Source organism: Populus trichocarpa, chromosome 4 (assembly GCF_000002775.5).
Source record: "Populus trichocarpa isolate Nisqually-1 chromosome 4, P.trichocarpa_v4.1, whole genome shotgun sequence".
NCBI classification, from domain to species: Eukaryota; Viridiplantae; Streptophyta; class Magnoliopsida; order Malpighiales; family Salicaceae; genus Populus; species Populus trichocarpa.
In genome coordinates this window covers 17,071,251-17,094,299 of record NC_037288.2, presented here as the reverse complement: position 1 = coordinate 17,094,299, position 23,049 = coordinate 17,071,251, and the positions used below count along the sequence as shown (strand labels likewise).

Genomic DNA, 23,049 nt, shown 5'->3' with positions numbered 1-23,049 from the left:
AAAAAAGCAGTGTCACAGATGTTTGGTTAACCATGAACAACAGTTTGTTTTTATGTGGGTCCCAGTTAAAACTGCGGTTCAATTGCAAAAAGTGAAAACCAATTACACATTGCTTTTCATGCGTTTCTCCTCTCTCTCATCACCGATAATTTTACAATTACTTTCCCAACTGTCCTCTGTCCCTCTTTCAATTTCCCAACGGTCACAAAAAAACCCAACAAATTGATGGTGGAAGGTTGTTGTAGATCAATAACACCCAGTTTCAACATTTCCCTAAACTGTTCCTTCATGCGTTTCACCTCTCTCTCACCACCGAAACTTTCCCAGTAACCACTGTCAATTACGGTCCTCACAACGTCACAATTTTTTTTCTTGTTTCGGTTGCAGATCAATGTATAATTGATGAACTAAAACCCCAATTTCCTTCCCCAAACTGTTCTCCTCTCTCTTCTCTTGCTACAACCCCATTTCTATTTTGCCCTAAAACCACCAACGCCGGAGCAAGCTTCTTCCCCTCTGTCCATTCTTTCCAAACGAAGATCGAAAACACAAACCTTCACCGATCTGTCCCTCCATTGTTACAATTGCAGAAAACCCCCAAGAGATCCGTGCTGGGAAAGGTCCACGAGCGAGATACCAGTAAGTATTGTGCGTTCCCCTTGTCAATTTTGTTTCACATGTTGCTCAAAATCTAATTTCTGTAATGGGTCTCTATTGTTGTTGTTTTTGCAGAACAAAGCTGCAGCACCGTGGTGGTTTGCAGAACAAAGACAGAGACTGAGGTCAGTTCCTGCCTTATCTCCATCTTCATTTTTGTTTTTTTAGATGAAAAATTGCATGTCTGTGCTGCTGCATGCTCTATTACTATTAACACTGCAATTGTTGAATTGATCTATAAATTTCATTGCTGTTGCTGCTTGTGTTCTATTTACTGTGCCTTCATCAATTTTTTTGAATTTATAGCAAATTTCATTGCTTCTTCTGCTTGTCCTCTGCTTTGCATGTGTTTTTAATTTTTTTTCTACTTGAAAACCTGCATTTCTGTGATGCTTCTATGTACTGTGTTATCCATGTTAATTTTGTAGTAATTGTAGCTCAAAATCTATTTTATCTTCTGGGTCTCCATTGTATCTGTTTGCAGGACAAAGCTGCAGAACCGTGCTGGTTTGGACACCTAAAGAGATAGACTGAGGTAAGTTCCTGCCTTATCTCCATCTTCATTTTCAATTGTTAAGATGAAAAATTGCATGTCTGTGTACCTGCATGATCAATTATTGTGTGTTTTGCAATTGATAAATTCCATAGCTGTTGCTGATTGTCTTCTGTTTACTATGCCTTCGTCATTTGTTTTGAATTTAAAAGAGTTTAATTGCTTCCATATACTGCTTGTCTGCTGTTCTTTGTTCTGGTTTTGTTTTTTTATGTCTACTGGATTATTTGCTTACAGGAAACAATGTGATGCTTTGAAATTTCATTTATTTGTTGTTCTTCATGGTCTGATATGTTTGCTATGCACATTGATATTGTTTCTGTTTGAGCAACCGTTGATGCCTTTACTGTGCGTGTGTTTATTGTAATCGTAATGAGTGCCCTGTTAGCATGTCGTGTAGGATTACTTTTATTTCTACTTGTGCAGTCAAAGTCAGAATTTTGAGTTTCCTTTTTTTTTTTGTGTTTGCATGCTGCGAAAGAAAGCTGGGTTTCTTTGAATGTAGAAATAGATTCTGTTCTGTTTGTTTTTTTCCCTCTGTTTTTAGCTTCCAAACAGCATGATGGCAATGAAGTGTTGCTTGATAATTCAAACATGTCGGTATTGAGCCGTCTTTGAAGAATAAATTTGACCGAATGTATTCCAACATTGTCGCAACTGGAGCGTATGCATGGGCTCCTTCATCAGGTGTACCTGTTGGTAGTGATGTCGATCCCGATACAAGCAATGCCGACATTGGGTATGATGGTTTGAAAGAGGGCAGCGGTGATTCGGAGGAAGATGTGATTCCAGATTTCCAGACTGACATGGCTCGAATGGTTGGAGGGATAAATATATCTAGCAGCAGCAACACAAAAAGCGGTGGCAAAAGAAAAGAATGAGATCATTATGATGTGCGAGGTGGAAAGAAGAAAACAGCTGGAATTGATGTTCAGCTGCTGTCAAGGTGCAATCATCTACTTGAGAGTATGTCGACCAAGAGTGATTCAACTTCTTTGAATATGGATCGCGAGGTGATGGCTGAGTTGCACTCAATTCCTGGAGTTTCAATTGAAGATGAGTTTCATGACTTCGCTATGGAATATCTCAGTTTAAGAAGGAAAAGAGAAATATGGGCCAATATGGGTGATAAGCAATAGAAGTTGAGATGGTTGCAACGAATGTATGCACGAACTAAACGTGCTTAGCTGACATGGTATGATTTAAGTTTCTTAACTGTTAATCAATTAACTATGTTCAAGTGCTTTCGATATTTATACATGTTTATTTTTTTGTTGCAGAGTAATGGGATGCCGGTTTTTAAAAGAGTAGTTTCCATTTGCCGAAGTTTGTCCGAGACATTGTATTATTCCACATTTCATGTTAAGAGATATGAGCATATCCGTTTGCGGTAATTTATGTACTATTATATTTATTAAACTGCTTTTCGGGAGTTAACAGACTTGTATGAGAAATTGCTGGTTGTAATGTTGTATTTTATCTACGAATTACAATGTTCAATGGTTAATGTTAAATGGTTGACCCTTTAATGGAATTGGTTGTTAATTTACCTTAACTGTTTTGTTCCCTGTATTTTTTTCTTTACTGTCGCGAGGTCTGATGCGAATAATAATACATGCTGCTAGTGTTTCTTTCCTTAGTTGTATTTTTTTCCATTGGGTAGCTACTGTGAGCTTGTGATGTCTGAAAAGAAACCCCTTTTGCAGTTTACTGTTGCTGTTTTTTTCTTTGCTGCCGTGAGGTCTAATGGGACTAATGTTGTTGGTGTTTCTTCCTTTTCTGAAAGCTTGGTCTTGCTGCTGGTTTTTAACTTTTAACTCTGGTTTGAAAGACTACATGTCAGGATGGTGTACATATATGAGCTGTAAAAGTAACATTATATGCTACTTTTACAGCATATACATACATGTGAATGTACTTATGTTGAAAGCTAAAAAATTGTAAAATAGACGTAAAGAGCATTGAAATTTTTCTATATAAAAAGGAATGTTTGCATCATATTTTTCACTAAACTAGCTTTCTTCATAACAAGCTTCTCAAACCTCTCAATTGCATTTTATACAAGCAAGTAGAATACTTCTTTTTTGTTGGCTTTACAGGTATGGAAAAAACTTATGTTGCACCAACTCTTTGATAGTTTTTTTATTGAATGATATTTAATTATTTAAAGTTTTTTATTAACAACATATAATTTTTTTCTTGTTTACATGTAATCGAAGTTATGGATGATCCACGATTTAATGACATATTTAATGAAGATTTCGATGGTAATTACGATAATGTAATGAACCGCATTGTAGACCAAATTAATTATCCTAGTTGTGAAGGTAGTGGTGCTTCAGTTGATGGTGCCGGAGATGATAGTAATGGAAATGACTCCGACGACAGTAATGATGATGATGATGATGATGATGACGATGACAACGTTGACGATGACAGTGATGGTGACGATGCATTTATTATAAGGAGGCATTTTGATAGGAAAAAATTAATTATATGCACACCTGGAGCTATAAACATGTATTATATTAATTATATGTATAAAGAACCATGTATGGTTTCCTATAACACATGAATGCATTGGTTGTCGGAGGTTTTAAGAGGTCATTGGAAACGAAGTGTTAACATGTTCAGGATGGACGCAACCACTTTGTTGAGTTTGTGCACCGAATTAGAAACGCACCATGGCTTAAAACCGTCAAGAAGAATGAGCGTTATTGAAAAGATGGCAATGTTTCTATTTACAATAGCAGTTGGGGCGTCAAATAAACAAGTGCAGGAAAGATTCCAGCATTCAGGTGAAACTATTAGTAGATGTGTTAAAGAAGTGCTTAAATCATTATATTTGTTTGCTGTGGAAGTCATAAAACCAGTAGATCCACAATTTACGAGCACACCAAGAGAAATTGCTATGAATCCAAGATTTATGCCACATTTCAAGGTAAGATGAAATTTTTTTATATAATTAAGTAGTTTAATTAAGTTGTTTAGAGGAGTATGAAATATGTTATAAATGTTTATGAGTATTATAAATGTTTTTGTGGCATGTAGAATTGTGTCAGTGCAATTGATGGAACACATGTTCGTGCCTGCATACCATCTGCAAATCAAATTCCATTTATTGGAAGAAAAGGTGTACCAACACAAAATGTCATGGCCGCTTGTAGTTTCGACATGCAATTCATGTTCGTGTGGGCAGGATGGGAAGGCAGTACACACGATACGCGTATTTTTCTTGAGGCTATTGACAATAGCAATATCAAATTTCCAAAACCTCCGGAAGGTTGTGATTTTGACTAAATTGAAGATTTGGTAATTGAAGGAATATAATTTTTTTCCAGTTTTGTTTAAAATTACCATGTTGTTATTTTTTGCAGGAAAATACTATTTGGTTGATGCTGGATATCCAAACGAGTATGGGTATTTGGGTCCCTACAAAGGCGAGAGGTATCACTTCCAAGAATTTAGGTGTCGTGGACAACCAAGTGGTCGGAAAGAAGTGTTTAATCATGCACACTCGTCACTACGTAATGTGATCGAACGTTCTTTTAGGGTATGGAAACAGAGGTGGAAAATTTTGCAAAACATGCCTGCTTATCCATACAAGACACAAGTTGAGATTGTAGTTGCATCAATGGCACTACATAACTATATTAGAAGGGGTTCGCAAGATGATGCAGTTTTTTCTGACTATGATCGTAACCCCAATTTAATTCCAGATGACTTTTTACCTGATATTGTTCAGGCTTCGGCCGTTCAAGGCTCACAGAGGCCTTCACGTATGGATTTTGTACGCGATGGAAATGCAAATAGTTTAATGGAATAATAAAGGAGTACATTAATGTATAAGGATTTTTCATTTTGTTATGTAATCATAATTACAAAACACCTATGTTTTGGAATTATATATATGTGTTTATATATGTCCTTTTAATTAATTCAAATCAAATATAAAATACAAAGCATATTAACCAAAAACAAGAAATTATTTTTTTTTAACCATAGTTTTACCAAACACAAAACTGTTTTTTTTTCGACCACAATTTCAACCATAGTGTTTTAACCAAACACAAGAAACTGTTTTTTTTAAACCACAACTTCAACCACAATTTTAACCAAACACCAATTTTTTTTGAAATCAACCTCACAAAAAACACTTTTTATTAAACTGTTTTTTTCACACCACAACCATAAAAGCTACCACAATACCAAACACGCTCTAAGACATACTTTGAAAGATCCATTTAGTTTTCTTGCCTATCATATTTGCTTCGGTTATAGGTTAGCCTCTTCATGCAAGATAATTTGATTTTCGAACACAAGACGTGCCTATTCTCTCTAGTTTTTTTTTTTAGTACCAAAGACAACAAGCCAGCAAATATTAGATTTACTGTGTATAGATGCTGTCAGGCGATTGTATGGTCATATACCTCGTATACTATATATTTTGATAATTAGAATCTATAGAATAGGGTTTTCTAATCATTACACACACACACACACACACACACACACATATATATATATATATATATATATATATATATATATATATATATATATATATTCAATTGTATTTGTTATTCATTAGTGAGTGGGAAACACATTTTCAGCATTCTCTAAAACAAAATCCCCCAGTAGAAGATAAGATTACTGCATTTTCTACAAAGAACACCTTTCATTAATCTGTGTATAAATTTGGAGGTACACTAACGCACCTAATCCATTAATTTGACAAGTAACTGATGAATCTTGGTAGCTATATATTGACTTTAAAATTAGAAATGAGTGATTTACAAGCAATGATATTGATTCTTCAACCTGACAAAAGCAAACGAAATATTCCAATTTCATGTGGACCTCCGTATTCCCCTTGGTTTTTCTTGTTTTCATGAACCACGATCCCCCTGGGTTAGCTTGTCGCGGTTGCCCCTTTCTTCTCTTACAAGAATTACCAGTAATTACAGTGCGGAGAGAGACGTGAAGTTACTTGCATATGCATCACATTGCGACATCGATTATCTTCGGGGCGATCTTTTGCCATTGGCTCGCCTACGAGAGCTGACAAGAATCGAACGTCTTCATTTTTCATTTTGCAAAACTAAGATGTTCGTCGGCAACACTGTTGTTTAAAAGTAGCTCAGTACTGTCCCTACAAATTCGTTAGTTTTCTATATATGCTAGCAATGAATTCTTAATTAGTTTTCATTTTAAAGACAAGAGTTGTGTCCCTGTTCAATGTAGTTTATTGTGCCAACCTAGCTACTACTGATCGACTAATCAGCCCCAATATTTCATTATGAAAGCAAACCGCCTAGAATTCAATCAACTGGGCTTAACCTCAAGAGACTCGTGATTCTTTTATATGTAGAACGACTTGAAATTCACAAGTCTGTCTCAAGTTTCCTGCTTTGTAATTGATCAAGATCATATATTATAACAATAATTTGCTGAAGGCGCTCAAGAAACCCTTTGCGCTTTTTCGATACAAACGCATAAACAAGGCATTTGGGAAAATTTAAATCTAAGAAACATATTTTTATTGTGAAATTATATGATAATAAGTTTACGTATTCACACTCAGACTGCATGCATATAATAGGGACGTGGAGTAGCAGCAGAAATAATAATAATTAAAAAAAGTAGAAAAATAGAAATAGAAACATTTTTTTAGAAGCACTGTGCACATAGATTTTCTTTCATTCAATAAACATATTTTCTTGATTTTTCATGAAAACATCTTTTTAAAATAAATTATAAAAATAAACATAGAAACAAAATTAAAAGAAAACTACCACTTCTCTTGGTTACAAGTTAATCACCTACCAACAAAGGGTAGCTTAACTGGTCAGATCTTTAGTTTGCTCTTCAATGATCATAAATTTGAGTCCCCTCAAGGCTACTACTGAAAGCTTATATGATTGTTAACTTTAGAGCCCGTAAAATTAGTCGAGATACACGCAAGTTTATCCAGACACCCAAGTTAATAATAATAATAATAATTAACCACCTACTAAACATTTGCAAGCATCCCATAGTGTTTAGAAGTGGAGTAAAAATAATTTTTTATAATATTTTTTATTTTAAATATATTAAAATATTTTTTTTATTTTTTAAAATTCATTTTTAATATCAACACAACAAAATAAAAAAAATTTTAAAAATTAATTTTAAAAAATCAAAATTTAATTTTTTTAAAAAAAAAAACAGATTCAACTTCAAAGGCCATTGGGGCTTACAGTCGGTCCTGTTCTTAGAGCCGAGGGGGACATTTCATCACTTCGAATGCTCAGGTGAACCAACGGAATCAGACTGAACTGGAAGTGCCAAAATCTATCAGTCACTGCCGAGACAGCTAATTCGTGAACATATTAAAAGTTTGCTTCAAAATAATGAATTTTGACATCCAAAATTTCCACCCTTCTTGAACAAAGTCAACATTTAAACACAGAAGGAACTGGAGTTCAAAGTACTCCATGCCACCTCCTCTAGATTCTGCCCTACATTTTTCCTCGTCAGATTTTTTTGCCCGATCCCTCTTTTGGGATATATATGAAACAGATATGGCCCGACAAACTAGAAAACAGACTGACAAGAGTGCCTAAAATCCAGTGCAGCATCATTGACAATATCACTTCATGTTGTATGGTTTAATCAAGCCTAAAACATTGACAAATCTGGGGGTGGTCCATACACAGTCCTCCAAGAAAATGGGATGAGCCATTTACCACCTTCTCCTGAAAGAAAACATTACACCAGTCTGTATAAATGCCTGACCTCCTAATAAACAACTTGCTGCCTTAAACAATCAGGGCTGTCATAAAATATGGCCTGTACTTGAAGTTGTGCAACTGCTAGATAAATGATTTTTTTTTCTCAAGACAAAAATATAGAGGGAATTATAAAACGTATGAAAATGATGTCGGATAGCCTCATATCACAGTGAGAATTGATGCTATTAATTGCTGGAAAACAATATTCAGCTAAAATAGTGTTCGATCATTGAAATGCAAAAGCATTTCAACGTGTAGCCTGGATGAAACTGTAAAATACATCACCCATCTGAAGCAAAATATTCTAAAACGTTAATAGGTTGATGTGAATAGTAAGAACTCACCATGGGAGTTATCGATACTCAGCCCCAAAAGTTTGCTTGTTGCCTCAGCCAAACTAAAAGCTTCAGGTGTGTTATCCCCTTCAGAGCAGTAACACAGTAAACATGTAACTTTTATCCCTTTTGCCTGAGTTCAAAAACCCAAAAGCTTATACAAGTCAGATTTATTTTTTGATCCATGTGCATTGAACATTGTGGTTAGGAACTTAAATGTTACTCGAAGCAGAAACTACTCTTAAAACATGAATCCAGTTTGAAAGCTAAATAGAGCATGCCATGGAGTGTGTCTTAAGGGTGTTAACACATGGGGACTCGTTCATCATGCTTCTTGAAAATTATTACCTTGAAACAAGAAAAAAGGGCAGCAAAAGGCAAACTTGGGTAGTAATCCTCGTCTTCTGGTTCATCTTCAAATGGTAGGTTGTCTTCCTGCCTGGCATTTCCTTCAGCTAAAGAGCTAAGATATTTCCAAGACCTTTGATCAGGATTATATTCCTGCCATTTTTTCCACCCCAGCCGTTCACAACAATCATCTGTTCCATCAGTATTGGTGCTAGATAGGTAAAATATCTGCATGCCACTGAAGATAGCTAAATGATTAGACGACAGCAGAGTCTATCTAGCTCATTGCTTCGGTGTAAGCAAGTTTGAATATTTTCTCCGCTAACAGTTGCTCCATCAGTAAGCTCCCATTTATGTACTTCTCCAGCCTAAAACAGTTTTTATCCATTTCGAAAAGGACCAAGTTTCAGAAATTTTCAATAGTAGGGAGAACTTGAAAATAACAAGACTGAAGGGTCCCTCATCAAGTAAAACAAAGATATAGGGGTTATTTGGCCAGATATTCAATAATGTTTAGATGCTTTGAGTACAGGCTTACTGTTAAAAATGTCATACCAATTAAAGAACTTTAAAGATTATAAATAACAGCTAAGCATCGATTGAAGAAACCACGATTAGTGATTTGAATACCTTGATGTATCAATCTTTTGCAATCTCATAAACTCTAAGCTAGAAAGCACCAAAACATGATTCATTCCAGTAGCAACAGCAAAATGGGCTAGGTTCCTAGCAAATTCGACCATCATCCCCTGTTTAAAGAAATTTGTCCCCATTACTAATTTCCAAAAAAAGCAAATGGTTCTTATATTGAAAGTTCATCAAATTCACAAATGAAACCAACTTCTCATGCATGGTTAAAAGTGTTATCCAAAATCAGTGGCGATTCAAAGACATGAAAGATATGAAAGCCGTGGAAAACTCTGATTAGAATTCCCATTAGGTTCCAGCGACTCATCAATACATCCAATCAGGCTTGTGAGAGCGTTCCAAAGGGGAATAAAAACTGATTGTGAATGAAAAAATCCTTTCAGCTGGGCTTTCAGTAGTTTCCAGTTTTGTATAGCAAACTGAAAACGCATAAAAATCAAAGCATGGAACTACTTTACCTAACTTGCATGGCATAACATTTAAACTATCAGTTCATATTTCATCTGCGGGACTGTAGTTTCCACTGTTCAAGTACACACAATTCCCTTGACATGAGTTTCGGTTTCAGACACATGAGTTCAAAATGTCCACCCTTCCATAAAACTCATTTATTCAACATTACATAATCCATTACAATTCCCACATATTTACCAGCTTTGCAACTTTTTTGCTACATATCATCAACTTTACTAGCTCCAGGAATCAACAAATAACATTCACCCAAACAAACACATTCTTACGCTCACCAAAACGACATCCAATCCCACATCCAAATTCACATAAATAATTATTAGAAAGAAAGGAAAAGACAAGAATCCCACTACCTTAACAACCGGAGATCGTTGTTGCACGAGCGCCACCCCATTATTCCTCGAATCATAAGCTGCGGAAAGCAATAAGCCAAAAAGAAAAAAAAAAATCAATTCAATGCCTCCAACAACATCAACACGCACATACACAAAACCAAAAATTAAACTGACAATAAAAAAATCCAAAAAAAAGAGGCAATTAACAACCTTCAAGAGGAAGAGCAAGCTCGCCGCACGGAGTGGGACCATAAGCATCGTTACCAACACAAGGCAAGATATAAGGATCATCCAAATACCCAATTCTTTCAGCTCTTGTTGATGATACTAACAAATCAACTGCTAACTGCCCAACATTACCTATTGATAATGCAGGCTAAAAACCCACAAAAAATCGCAAGATAAAACATAAAATTAAGCATGTAATGACATCATTAATAACAAAAACCCTGAAAATATTAAAACTTTATGAGAAAGCTTGCAACTTTAACATACCAGAATCAGAGTTGAGGTTTCCTTGTTAAGGCATTTTCCTTCTTCGATTATGAATTCCATTTTCCTGTTCTTTTCAAGAAACTAAATTTGGGTTTCTTTTTTTAATGCAAATAATGCTTCCAGTTCTTGCTGCTTTTATGTAGCCAAAGAGTGGTCTTCTTGCGACTTGAAGAACAAGATAGAAGTTTGGGCTACAATTTTAATATTTCGCCCATCTGTTTGTCAAGGGCCGATGGAAAACATGACCCAAGTTGCCAACATTAAGCCTTTCAGTTTATGGGCCTGATACCGAGGTTTCGGCTTTTCTCCTCCTGAAATCATTGGCAACGACAAGAATTGTACAGTATCGGCTGGCATTTTCCTGCCTGCGTGATATGGTCAACAGTGTTCTCCTGTCAAAGGATTTCCACCTCTCCATATCCCTGCTTGCCTGCAATTTTCTTTTCTTCTTTAAATTTGATACGTTTAGGTGTCGTATATAACAACAAACTGTTTTCCAGCCAAGATAGTTGCCGATGCACAAACCTTTTTGAATTCGAACAACATGAAAATTTAACGTTACTATCACAATATTGTAATATATACATGTGTGTTCGAACTTGTTTCTCAAAGCTTCTCGGTCGCAACTATTGATGTAATTAAGCAGTAAACCATTAAGGAACTTTAACCTATCCTAAAAACTATCCATGTTTGAAATGATTTTGCTCATTTTTGGTATCCATGAGACACCATAACGATTATAATTAATACTTGAGATTTCAAAATTTATGCCATGTAAGCTCAAGTCCTAGATGGGATGGGGTCGAGGATTTATACAAAATATATGTAGCTCAAAAACTATTAGAAGTGTTTTTCATTGAGAAATATCTCTATATTTGAAGAATTGTTCTGGTGATAAGATGAGACATCGATTATAAAAGTGATATGACATGAACTAATAACACAGTAATATTGTATGAAGACGTCTGAGCAGTGTTAACAGGGGTCACTATCTGCAAGTATTATCAACTCTGTTGTTATTGATGAAGTCGTGGAGAAACTTAACAAACCATATAAATTTTATCTGACCGAGGAATTTTGAGCCTAAAATATACATATGAAACAAGTCTCTTGTGGAACGAAAGATATTACAATACTTAAATTAGTATTTGAGTTTTTATTTCCAAGTGACAAGCAGATACAAACTCTAAAAGATAAAAATGATGTTTTTATTTTAAAAAAGATATGTGTGTTCTCTATATTGTTGAGTGTGTTTTTTGTGTAGTGAAGAGATAATAAGTGTAGTGTAGTGTAGTGCTGTTCATATTAATCATCTTTCTTTATCTCTCTCTCTCTCTCTTAAAATGTATATATAGCTAAGAAAATATCTATAAAAAATCTGGAGAAATATATGGAGAAACACAAGTAAAAAATAATATTCATGAACAGTACATGCATACTACTATTCATGAATAATGTCATGCATATTACTATTCATGAATAAACTGAGGAGTCAAGATGAACAAATAATAACTCGATCAAACCAGAACTTAAGCTCAGTTTGGACATGGCACAATAAATTTTAAGGTGAAGCTCAGATGGGCATTCCAACCAAACTTCAACATTCTATTTCTTTTTTTTTATATTATTAAATATTTGATTCATAATATTTATTGATTATAAAAAAAAATATTAGATTCAGAAACAACATCTCCTTAATTATGATCACATAACCAAGTGTTTTTTTATTTGAATAATAAAATGGTGTTTGTAACTAATCGAGAACAAGTCATAGTTTTTTATTTCTAGTGTTTAGGAACACGCTTTAAATTATGTTTTTTAAAAAATTAAAAAAAAAAATTCTGTTTTAAATTCATTTTTTTATGTTTTTATATCGTTTTGATGTGCTAATGTCAAAATAATTTTTTAAAAATAAAAAATACTATTTTAATGTATTTCCGAGTGAAAAATACTTTAAACCACCACCGCTACTACACTTTCAAACACCGCTAAAAATCAATAATCAACAATAGAACACACTAGATTTAATGCAATTTGTGTTGTCAGATGACACGTGAACAAATAAAATATAAAACGCTAGAATTAATGTCAAATACATTATAAACAATAATCATCAAACATGCCAAAAGCCTTTGAACAAGTTTATCCAAAGTTATAATAATAATAAACATTACAAGACTTGAAACAATGTACTAAAAATTAAGCAAACCAAAAAAATCTCCATTCCCATCATATCATTGTAGCTACGAGTCAGCTTGTTTGTCTTCAGATGCTGGTTATTCTTTCACGAACTAAAGAGGTACAAGTGTAGATGCAAAAAAATCTACATGATTATTAGCAAGGACACCACTTGTCTGATCCCCATACCAATCTTGTTAGTTCAGAAGCACTAGATTCTTGAGCATATTCCAGTTTGTGCTACAAAAGAAAGCCATCTGTACAGCACGAGGATGGCCTACCATTTTACTATCTTCTGTGAACTCTAGAGTTGCTTGCTTTGAATTTGGGATATTTTGCAAGTTCTTGTGCTAGCTGCTTTGACAATAATCAATTATGGAAGCCCTATATCGGTCCCTAATATACCAGAGCACAAATTTCTGAGATGAGTTAGAAAACTGGAGTTAAGCATCACCGTTTATTCCGTCGGTAAAATCTGTTAGTAAACTGTTCATCATGTCAATTACAAAGAGAATCACCAACAAAAAATTCTGTCAGTATTTTTCAGAAAGCTCTAGAACTGTTCACTTCCCAATTGCACTGTTAAATATTAATATTTAATTATCCGTCAGTAAAACGTCCCAATAAAAAACCTAGAATTCCTAATTTCACAACAGACGAACCTCATTTCTTCTTCTTCCTCTTCTTCTTCTTTCCTATATGTAAAAAATCAACATCCCTTCTTCTCTCCTCAACTCCTTCTCTTCTTCCTCATGCTCATGTATGTCTTTTTCTCCTTTCTTCTTTTCTCTTCTTAGTTTTTTTTTTTTTAATAAATATACTTTACGAATTTTATTTTTTTTCTTCTCAGCTTCACTTGCAACTACATTAAGATAATATTTTTTTTATCATGTTTTTTTTCACTATATTTGTTTTTTAATTTTATTTTTTAATTTTTTTGTTCTTAATAATTTTATGAATGTTGTTTTAGGATTTTTTTTTTCCATATGAGATCAATTTTAGTTGATTTATTTTTAGCAATCACAACTTTATTTTTTTAATATGAATTTTTTTTAGTTGAATTTATTTTTTTGTGTTATTTATTTGTTGCAAATTTGTTTGAGTTATTATTTTTTTTTTCCCAAGCAACTTGGTTTTGAGTATTATAGAGTGTTGATTTGTATTAATTTAATTATGATAACTCATTAGAAAAAAAAATATGAAGTCCAATTAGAAAAGGTCAAAAAATGAATAAGGTAAACTTGTTAAACTCGCAATTCAGGTCTTGGATTTATAATAACCCCATGAAATATAAAAAAAATTACAAATTCTAATTTCAAACCAATTAAAAATTCAAGGATAAAATTAAAAAAATTAATTAAAAAAGATAGAAAAAAAAATTCAAAGCAACTTGGGTTAACATGACTTGTGGCTTAGGTCAAGAGATGAAGATAAGTTTATAAAACAAAATAAAAAATTTGTAAAGCCTCACTTCTAACTAATTTAATATTAAATGTTGAAATTAAAAATAAAGACAAAATCTTTAAAACTAGTAAATAACCTAACAAAATGAAAATAAAATAAAAAAGGCTATGAAATACAATTTCTTAAATAATTTAATTAATATAGAATGATGAGAAAAAAAAAACTAAACGTAAAAAGAAAAAACAAAAAAGAAAAGAAAAAACTCAAAATAAGTTTTTTATGGGTGTGGTTACTAGATCTTTTATATTTTATTAATTTTGTTCGTTTATTTAGCCATCCAAGTCACTAAGTAATCAGAATTAATTAGATATCTTTATCCAAATACCCAAATCGTCAACATGTCTTATTCCTGGTATTTACTTTCTTATAATTAATTAGATGAGCTTAAAAATCTTTGGATAAATTGAAAATTAAGTTGTGTTTTCTTAGCAAATAAGTTAAAGCAATGATCATCGATCATCTTCATTGATCCTGTATTTCATCAAAACCCACAAAACTAATAGAATCAAAAGTTATAGGTAATTTCAACCTGATTCTTAGTTATTTCGAGATCGATCGTGGAGAGTAATTAGAGAACCAACCTCGCTTGCAAGAGTGATCCGAGGCTGCTTTCGAGAGTTCATGATTCTATTGAAGCACTAAATTATTCGTGTTTTAAAATAAAAATATTTAGTAAAACAATTAATATGTTAGAAACGTGATTAAATTCTTTTTAAAATGTTTTTTTTTTTAAATCCAAATCTTGTCCTATCCAACTCCAATATAAAATATAGGCTTCCCACCAAGACCTGATTTCTGCGTTCCTCCATGTCGGCAGCCGCCCAAGAAGTTCTTCTCCTTGGTCCTTCTTCTTCACTAGCCGTTTTTATTTAATATAATGAATTTTCTCTCCCAAAGTCTTTTATTGTTTTGGTTTACTTTTCTTCCTAAATATTTAATAAATGAATGCAAATATGATTTCTCATGTTGGTTTTATTTTTCTTTGGCACAGAACAAGAGGATTTATTAAAACTGAAAAAAAAAAAAAAAAACTAGGATTAGCATTGACCCGCTATGTCCAACCCACGCAGATATTTGACATTTGCAGGTCGGGTCGGTTTTTCATGTTGAAAAAGCTGTGATGTCGGGTCGGATATATATTTCAGTCCAACCCGACCCGTGCACTGCTAAATTATGAGACTGTGGAGCCCACCCCTAGTCTATCATACGTTGTGTCTCTCAGCGTTGTTAATAGACAGGCTAAATCCGAAGCATACCTTCTAGAAGTTGCATGATAAATCGTGAAGTTTGAATGTAAGCCAAACTTTTAGACTAGCTTGCCTATAGCTACAACTTTTTATTTTAGAATTTCCATCTTGTTTGTTTTAAAAATATTTTAAAAAAATTAAAATTTTTTATTATTTTTATTTTAAATTAATATTTTTTTAATTTTTTTAATTATTTTAATATGCTGATATCAAAAATAATTTTTAAAAAATAAAAAAAAATATTATTTTGAAGTATTTTTGAGTGAAAAACACTTTAAAACACTACCGCAACCACTCTACTAGCAGATAGGCTTTTAAAAACATGATTTTTGAAGGTTTTTTTGTTTTTATAAAAATAATATATTTTTAAATTGTGCTTAAAAGAAGTTGATTTTAAATTTTAATTATTTGTAGTGTTATTTATATATATATTTTAATTATCTTTCCTAGGTAGTTTTTGTTTTTAAACCCTTATTTTATATCTTTCACTATATCCTGCATCATATTTTATTGTTTTTCCTTTAATTTCCAACCTTCCACACCACACACACACACACACACACACACATTGATGTCCCTAATTTGCCCTATAAATATGGCCCTATAGAATGCTGTTCACCTCACACCACTAGGAAGCTCATAATCTTCTTGCTTCCACTAGTTTGATAATTTTGCTAATTGTAAGTCTCCCTCTCCCTCTTCCTCTCCCTCTCCCTTTTACCATACTTTCTCTCAGTGCTCTTTCTAGGAGTGCCACAAATGGGATTAAAACGATCTTTTTATATGTATGTATGTATGTATGTATGTATGTGTAGGGTATTTATCTTGTTCATAACTCAGGTTCTTTTTTACTGTCACTGTTGAAAAAAGAGAGTTCTTTTCTCTAATTATGAATTGTCGCATTTGGAGATTGGCTTTTGATCTTTTTCAAGATTAGATCAAATTTAATTATATGTTTAAATGAATAAATTAAAATAATTTATTTTTGGTTGATAATTTTGCATGGACGTGGTTGTTTTTATTTACAGACAAAAAGACTTGGAACACTGATCATGGATTCTCTGCGATTCCATCAAGCAACTGCCTCAAATATTGGTGGCTTCAATGACAAGAACAATGCAGGAAAGATGGTGGATCTGAACCTGAAACTAGGTTTAGCAAATCATTATGAATTAAATCATCAAATAAAACTAAGTGATTTATTCAATATTCCAGTAGTCCCCGTGACGACTCCTAGCCTTGCCAACTTCAACTTCAACGGCCCCAACACCAGTGATGAGGTATATATATATTTATCTCTAGTTAAATTTCTCATAAAAATATATTGGGAAAAAAATCATATTCTCCCTTAATTAGTTAATCTAAAAAAAAACGGAGGCTACATCACGAACACCTCTCTACGCACAAGAGATTAAGATTCAGGAATGGAACTGGAACTTAATTGGTGGATTCATGCCTTCTCTTTTTTATTTTAAGAAACTGAAACTAAAATTAAAATAAATTAACAAACCAACAAATTAGATTTCCTCGAAAGCAATCGTGCAGGACAAGCACTGGGTTTATAAAAAAAAAAAAAACTATTTTTTTACTATTTAGGATACTGTGAGAAGAGGCAAATATTTCAATACTTAGCTTCACCAAGTTCAAGTGCTTGTGGCCTTGATCAATGAAGTTAATGTCACTGATGATCCAAACGGTAACACAGCCGTCTCCACAGTAAACGTGTCATATCGGAGGAAAAGCTCCACCACCAATAGCCTAGACAAGAGCACCACTAGATCTTTCCCAGGACATTGCTTATTCCCCACAGTTGGATCCTCCGTCTCCCGCCCGTTTGACCAATAAACATACTTCAATAGATTCTCTCCTTCTCCCACAAACCTATGCCCCACAAACTCCTCAGGATGATAAAAATCTTAGGATCCTTTGTAGCGAACGGCTGGTATCCAAAGATCATCTCACCTTTCTTGATCTCATAAGCAGCATCATGACTGTTGATCACAATATCCTCCTTAGCCTTCCCGTATTGGAATGGGACCCCGGGTTCAATCCTCAAGGCTTCAAAAACTACTGATTTGGTCAAAGTCATCTTTTCCAGGGCTTGGAAAGTGACCCCACCTTCCTCTTTAACAACGGTCCTGATTTCATTAGCAAGTTGCCTGTGTAACTTCTCTCCTGCTTTGCCAACCCACTTGATCAAAGTAGGAAACCAAGCTTTCATGCCACCATAAGCGTTTAAAACCAGCAACAAACACTAGGTTATGGCAAGCTTCATCTCTGTCAATTCCAAAACTCTCAGCTTTGTCTAGAACCGAACTCGAAGACGCATAAAATGCATCATAAAGCTTCTTATAATCAGACTTTACTAAGAAAAATGGTATTGGAAATGTGTGCATCAGAAGATCTTCAAAATGTTTCAAAAACTTTGGAAATCCTATGGTTGCAAGTGGAGCAAGTTGTAAGCCGACCCATTTATCTACAATGGCAGGTCCTTCCGATCCAAGCTTTGTTTCAGAGGGATCTTTTTCGCAAAATAGACGAAAAACAAAGTTGAAAGACATTGCATCACTGGAGTCATTGAAATTTGCTGTCCTTTTAGAACCCATTTCATCTTCAATGTCGATGAACATTTGAGACAAGCAAGTCCTAAAAAGGGGGACGAAGTCCTTGTGCTTGGATGCGAGGACAGACATGAAAAAGGATTTGAGAGAGGTGTGATTAGGCTCAGAAGGATCAAGATACGCACAAACTCGGTATCCTCCAGTGAAAGACAAGGAGGGTAAGTAAGTGCCATCAAGAACGTTAAATTTTTCAATTTTGGAAGTGTCAAAGAGGATTGGGAATGATATTGCATCAAGTACAGCAATGACTTTCGGATTTTGAGCAATAAAAGGGCCAGGAGGCATATTGGTTTTGAAAACTGTGGATTGGTATTTTTCAACACGGGAGCTGAAGAACTCATCTTTCCCTTGGTTATAGAAATAGTCTAGACGATCTTTGATGGCACCAAAGAAAGGGAGGCCATAGCTACCAGGTATAGGTTTCAATGGGACTGCTGATTGAGGAGGAAACATTTTCAGCTTGAGTTTGTTGCTCTTAATTTGTGTGGCAGTTTAGTGAGGAATATTAGTTGATTTCACCATTGATCCATGCATGTCTATTTATACTATCTACAATGTTTACTTGTCAGCTTGAGTTTACGTTCGATACTCGTTATGTGCACAGTTCTTGACTAGTAATTGAGACATGATTTCTTCAGGCCTATATAAATTTCTACCTTATCTAAAATTCACGTGATTATTTATCATTTGTAGTCCCAATATAATGACCAGTTTTTCATGATAGAAACATGAGATTTCGAGTTCAAATGCGAGACTTTTACGTAGTGAAGTTAAATTACAAGTGAAGTCAAATTTTCCCTCTCGTACGTAGGCTGACTTGATCAAGCTTTAAAAAAGTGAAGTTAGATTTTGCCTCTCCTAGGCTGACTTGATCAGAATCATTTATCTCCATAAAATTATTAAATATAAATGAAAATACCAATAAAAAAAATATTATTGGTAAATTATAGTGATATTTATCAATAAAAAATCACGTTATTGTTTTCATCGGTGAATGCTAAGGGAATAACCGATGAAATTCAAAGAATAAAAATAATTAGACAGATATTCCCTTGTTAATCCCATCAGCAAATCTGACGTATCAATATTACCGACAGACTTACATATGATAATTTACCGTAGTTAATTCTCGTTGGTGAATCCGTCAGTAATATTAAAGTTATAACCAGTAGCACGACCCCTACTCTCCATTTTCCCTATTTATTCTTCTTCTTCTTCTTCTTCTTCTTTTTTTTTTTTTGTAGAAAACAACACCCCTCATCTCTTATTTTGCTAGAAATCTAGCTCATATTATCACAAATTCAGCCACTCTAACACTCAGTCTGTCAGTATCCCTGTCTTGGGTCATTTTTTTTTTTTAAGATTTGCCACATCAAGTACGCAAACCTACATTTTGTTTTTGTAACTCATTTTTCTTATGTTATTTTTTTGGTATTTGTTTTTACAATATATGTAGTTTGTTTGCATGTTTACTTATTTTATAGCTTTTTTATAAAGAAATTTGTTGTACGAATGTATAATTTGTACATGTTAGGGTTTATTTGAGATTTTGAAAAATTATATTTGTTTGTCATTTGATGAAATTAAATTTGATTTTGTAACTTAGGTGTGTTATAATGAAATAAATAATGGGTTATTTAATGGTTATGTTTCACATTTTGTGAATTTTATTTTAAATTTTAAATTTTAAAATTTTTATAAACTTGGAGAAACTTATTTTTTTTTTTTGGAGAAAATTGATAATGACTAAAGGGTACTATTAAAATAGATTGAATAAGTTTGATTTGAACCAATGATAGCTAATTAGTTGGGTATTGATAATTTGTTTAGTTCACATTATTAATTAATACATGTTGTCATTAATATTATATATAGGTTTTATATAAGTAATGGATCATCTTTCTTGGATGTATCAAGTTTCACCTGAAGGGTTGTGCATGATGAATTATTATAGTGGGGTTAAGGGTTTTATTAATTATACACTATCTAATTTGAAGAATATTAGTCGAGGCAATGTTAGATATCCATGTAAGAGGTGTAATAATAAAAAGTTTCTCGATCAAGCTATTAGTACGATGCATCTTCTACAAAAAAGGCTCATGGAAAAATAGTTGTGTTGGTTTGCACACGGAGAACCTATGTTCCTTATGATACCATGGTAGAAAGGATAGTTAGCTCAACTTCTAGTTCTAGCAACGTGCATGAAGTTGTAGATGATGGATGCAATGAGAATGAATCATGGTTATGCAAGTAAATGTTCAAGTGTAGATGAAGAACCAAACGTAAATGCAGCTAGGTTTTTTGAACTTTTGAAAGAATCCGACGAACTATTATGGGATGAGAACAAATCACAGTAAATTATTGGTTGTTGCATATGTGTTCACCATTAAGTCAAATCATGGGGTAAGTGATATTGATAAGGACAAAATCATTGAATGGATAAGAAACATTTTACCTAAAGGGAATAGATTAAAAGAGAACTTATATGTTGCTAAATCCATTATGAATCCCCTTGGTCTAGGATACTAGAAAACTAACATGTGTCCAAACTTTTGCATGCTGTACTATCATGAAAATACAGATTTTATCGAGTGAAAAACATATAGGCATGCTCGGTATAAAAACAAAACTGGTAGGGGAAGGACTTTTGTCGTACATAGAAAACTGAGATACTTCTTAATCACTCCTACATTGCAAAAGTTATTTATGTCTCTAAAGACTGCTATGCACATGACATGATATCATTCACATGATACGATGGATGAAGTCATAGTACACCTTTCCAGTGGTGAAGCTTAGAGGTAGTTTAATAGGGTGCATCCTCAGTTTTTAATGGAACCATAAAACATACATCTTGGGTTATGTACAAATGAATTCAATCCATTGAGGTCATTTGTTGCATCCTATTCTTATTGGTCGATAATACTCATAGTTTACAACTTGCCATCATAGATATGTATGAAGTCGAAGTTTATGCTCTTATCTATAGTCATACCCAATCCTAATAATCTAGGTAGTAATATAGATGTTTGTCTTTGACAATTGATTGATGAGTTGAATCAGTTGTGGTCATACAAAACTTTGACGAATGATGACTCAACGAAACAAAATTTTCAGATGAAGACAACTTTAATGTGGACTATCAATGATTTTCCTGTGTATAAGATGATTTCTAGTTAGAGCACGCAATTAGCTTGTCCATATTGTATGAAAAATAATAAGGTTTTCACCTTAACAAATGATGGTAAAACATCTTCTTCTTTTTTATTGACACTAGAGGTTCTTGCCAACCAATTATAAGTATATAAAGAACAAGAAGGAATTCTTTAAAGGTAGAGTTGAAAAGGATATTGTACCTAAGATACCATCAGATTTCTTGGATTCTATCATTTTTTTTTTATCTCCTTTAGATTTAGGCTAATGGGAAAATAAAAAGAGTTTTAGAAAGAAAGTGAGAGAAAAAGAGAAAGAGTTGTGTTTAACTAATTTGATAAAAAAAATATATAGGGTATGAGTTTTTCACAATAGCACTAGACACAATATGGATTACTACACTAAAATTACTATTTTACCCTTGAGTGGGAAAATAGGAGCCTTGGTGGTGGGGTAATTTGATATTTTCTAGAGGTTCATTAGTCATTCAAAGTTTGTTCAGGGGATGTTAGTCCTTTCTAATTTTTTTTACACAGTGAAATAACATTTTTATCCCCAAGATTAACAAAATTTAGATATGTTGAGCAAAGGTTTATTTTCAAAGACTTTAAAACAACAAAATACTTCTTTATCACATGGTAAAAAAAAGTAGAGTTATTGACCAAGTGTTTTTTTTCCCTTATTAGAATACAATAAAAGTATGTATTTTCCATTAAAAAAGACAAAAAATAAGGTATGTGTTTAAGGATGTTTTTGTCCTTTCACACATGACTTTTTTTTATGTAATTTCCAGGGTCATAAAGGATATTTTGATAGTTTTACTTTTGGATGGCGTATGCGACATCACCAGGTAGACTAACTTGACCTTTCATCATGTATTTGGAAGTTCCACAGTGTCCAATTCCTTCTTATATGGCGTGTGACAACTGATGATGTGCGGTTTGTCGCCAATGGTCATTTCTTCTTTATCCCCATCTTTTCTCTCTCCTACCAAAAAAAGTACACGACTGTCTTCTTTGTTTTTGATATTCAACTTTAGCCCTTTTATAAGAGTTTTGTTTGTTTTCCCTTCAATTAGAATTTCTCATGTTTTTTTTTTATTTCAGTCCTTATTCTTTTAATTTTAATTTTTTTTCCTTGGTTTTTTTGTTAAAGTTTTATTGGTTTTCAATTTAATCATTCAATCAAAGTTTATATTGTTTTAATTTTCCAATTTGACCCTCATTCTTTTGATTTGTTTTTCCTTTTGTTAAAATTATATTCATTTCAATTTAACCCTCCAATTGAAAAATTTTGTTTGCCCTCTAATTTAATTTTTATTTTGATTTTCACCCTTATTCTTTTAATTACAATTTTATTTTAGATCCTTTTGTTTTATACAGATGAACTTTATTTTTCAAAATAAAAAATATTTATTTTTAAATAATATTTCTGATATGTTCGACCTTATATAATATTTTTAGAGTGTGAGTTTATTCAATTAGTTTTGGTTTTGTTTGTGTTTCTATTATATTTTAATTATTTAAATAAATCAGTTCAGTAAATATAACTGGATAAACGATTCATTTTGTGTGATTAAATATCTTGATCTTCTTTCATCTCTTATTTTTTTTAATTTCTCTTTTAGTTATTGTGAACAATTTTTTTTCCCATTTATTTACATAGATGATTATCTATTTATTTAATTAGATATTTGCATAGAATCTTTGATTTACATATTGAATTTTTTTATATATAAAAAAACACATTGAAATATTTTGCTTTCTCTGTA

General features: G+C 32.9%; 3 protein-coding genes across 4 annotated transcripts in view; all 3 read right to left on the bottom strand.

Moving 5' to 3' along the window:
* LOC7480604 (allene oxide synthase 3) overlaps positions 1-18,578 on the bottom strand; it is a 31,978-nt gene extending 13,400 nt beyond the window's left edge. Inside the window, exon 1 of the mRNA XM_002305368.4 lies at positions 17,763-18,578. Coding sequence (XP_002305404.4) covers positions 17,763-18,578 — 816 coding nt within the window. The remainder of the gene's footprint in view (positions 1-17,762) is intronic.
* Positions 7,570-10,783, bottom strand: LOC112327304 (uncharacterized). Of its 2 annotated transcripts, XM_024599853.2 has the most exons (7): positions 10,616-10,783; positions 10,331-10,496; positions 10,139-10,197; positions 9,297-9,415; positions 8,667-8,904; positions 8,328-8,451; positions 7,570-7,947 (listed from the first exon to the last, which is right to left on the bottom strand). In XM_024599853.2, exons 1-7 carry the CDS (start codon positions 10,673-10,675, stop codon positions 7,871-7,873), a joined length of 843 nt encoding a protein of 280 aa, XP_024455621.1. In that variant the 5' UTR covers positions 10,676-10,783; the 3' UTR covers positions 7,570-7,870. The 2 variants fall into 2 exon arrangements, with proteins under 2 accessions (XP_024455621.1, XP_052308061.1); XM_052452101.1 differs by lacking the exon at positions 9,297-9,415 and having other exon boundaries at positions 8,667-8,894.
* The window catches only part of LOC7461186 (uncharacterized), a 28,147-nt gene continuing 12,667 nt past the window's right edge, over positions 7,570-23,049 (bottom strand). The window contains exon 8 of the transcript XR_008058983.1: positions 7,570-7,693. The gene's annotated coding sequence lies outside the window, so the exon portion shown is untranslated. The remainder of the gene's footprint in view (positions 7,694-23,049) is intronic.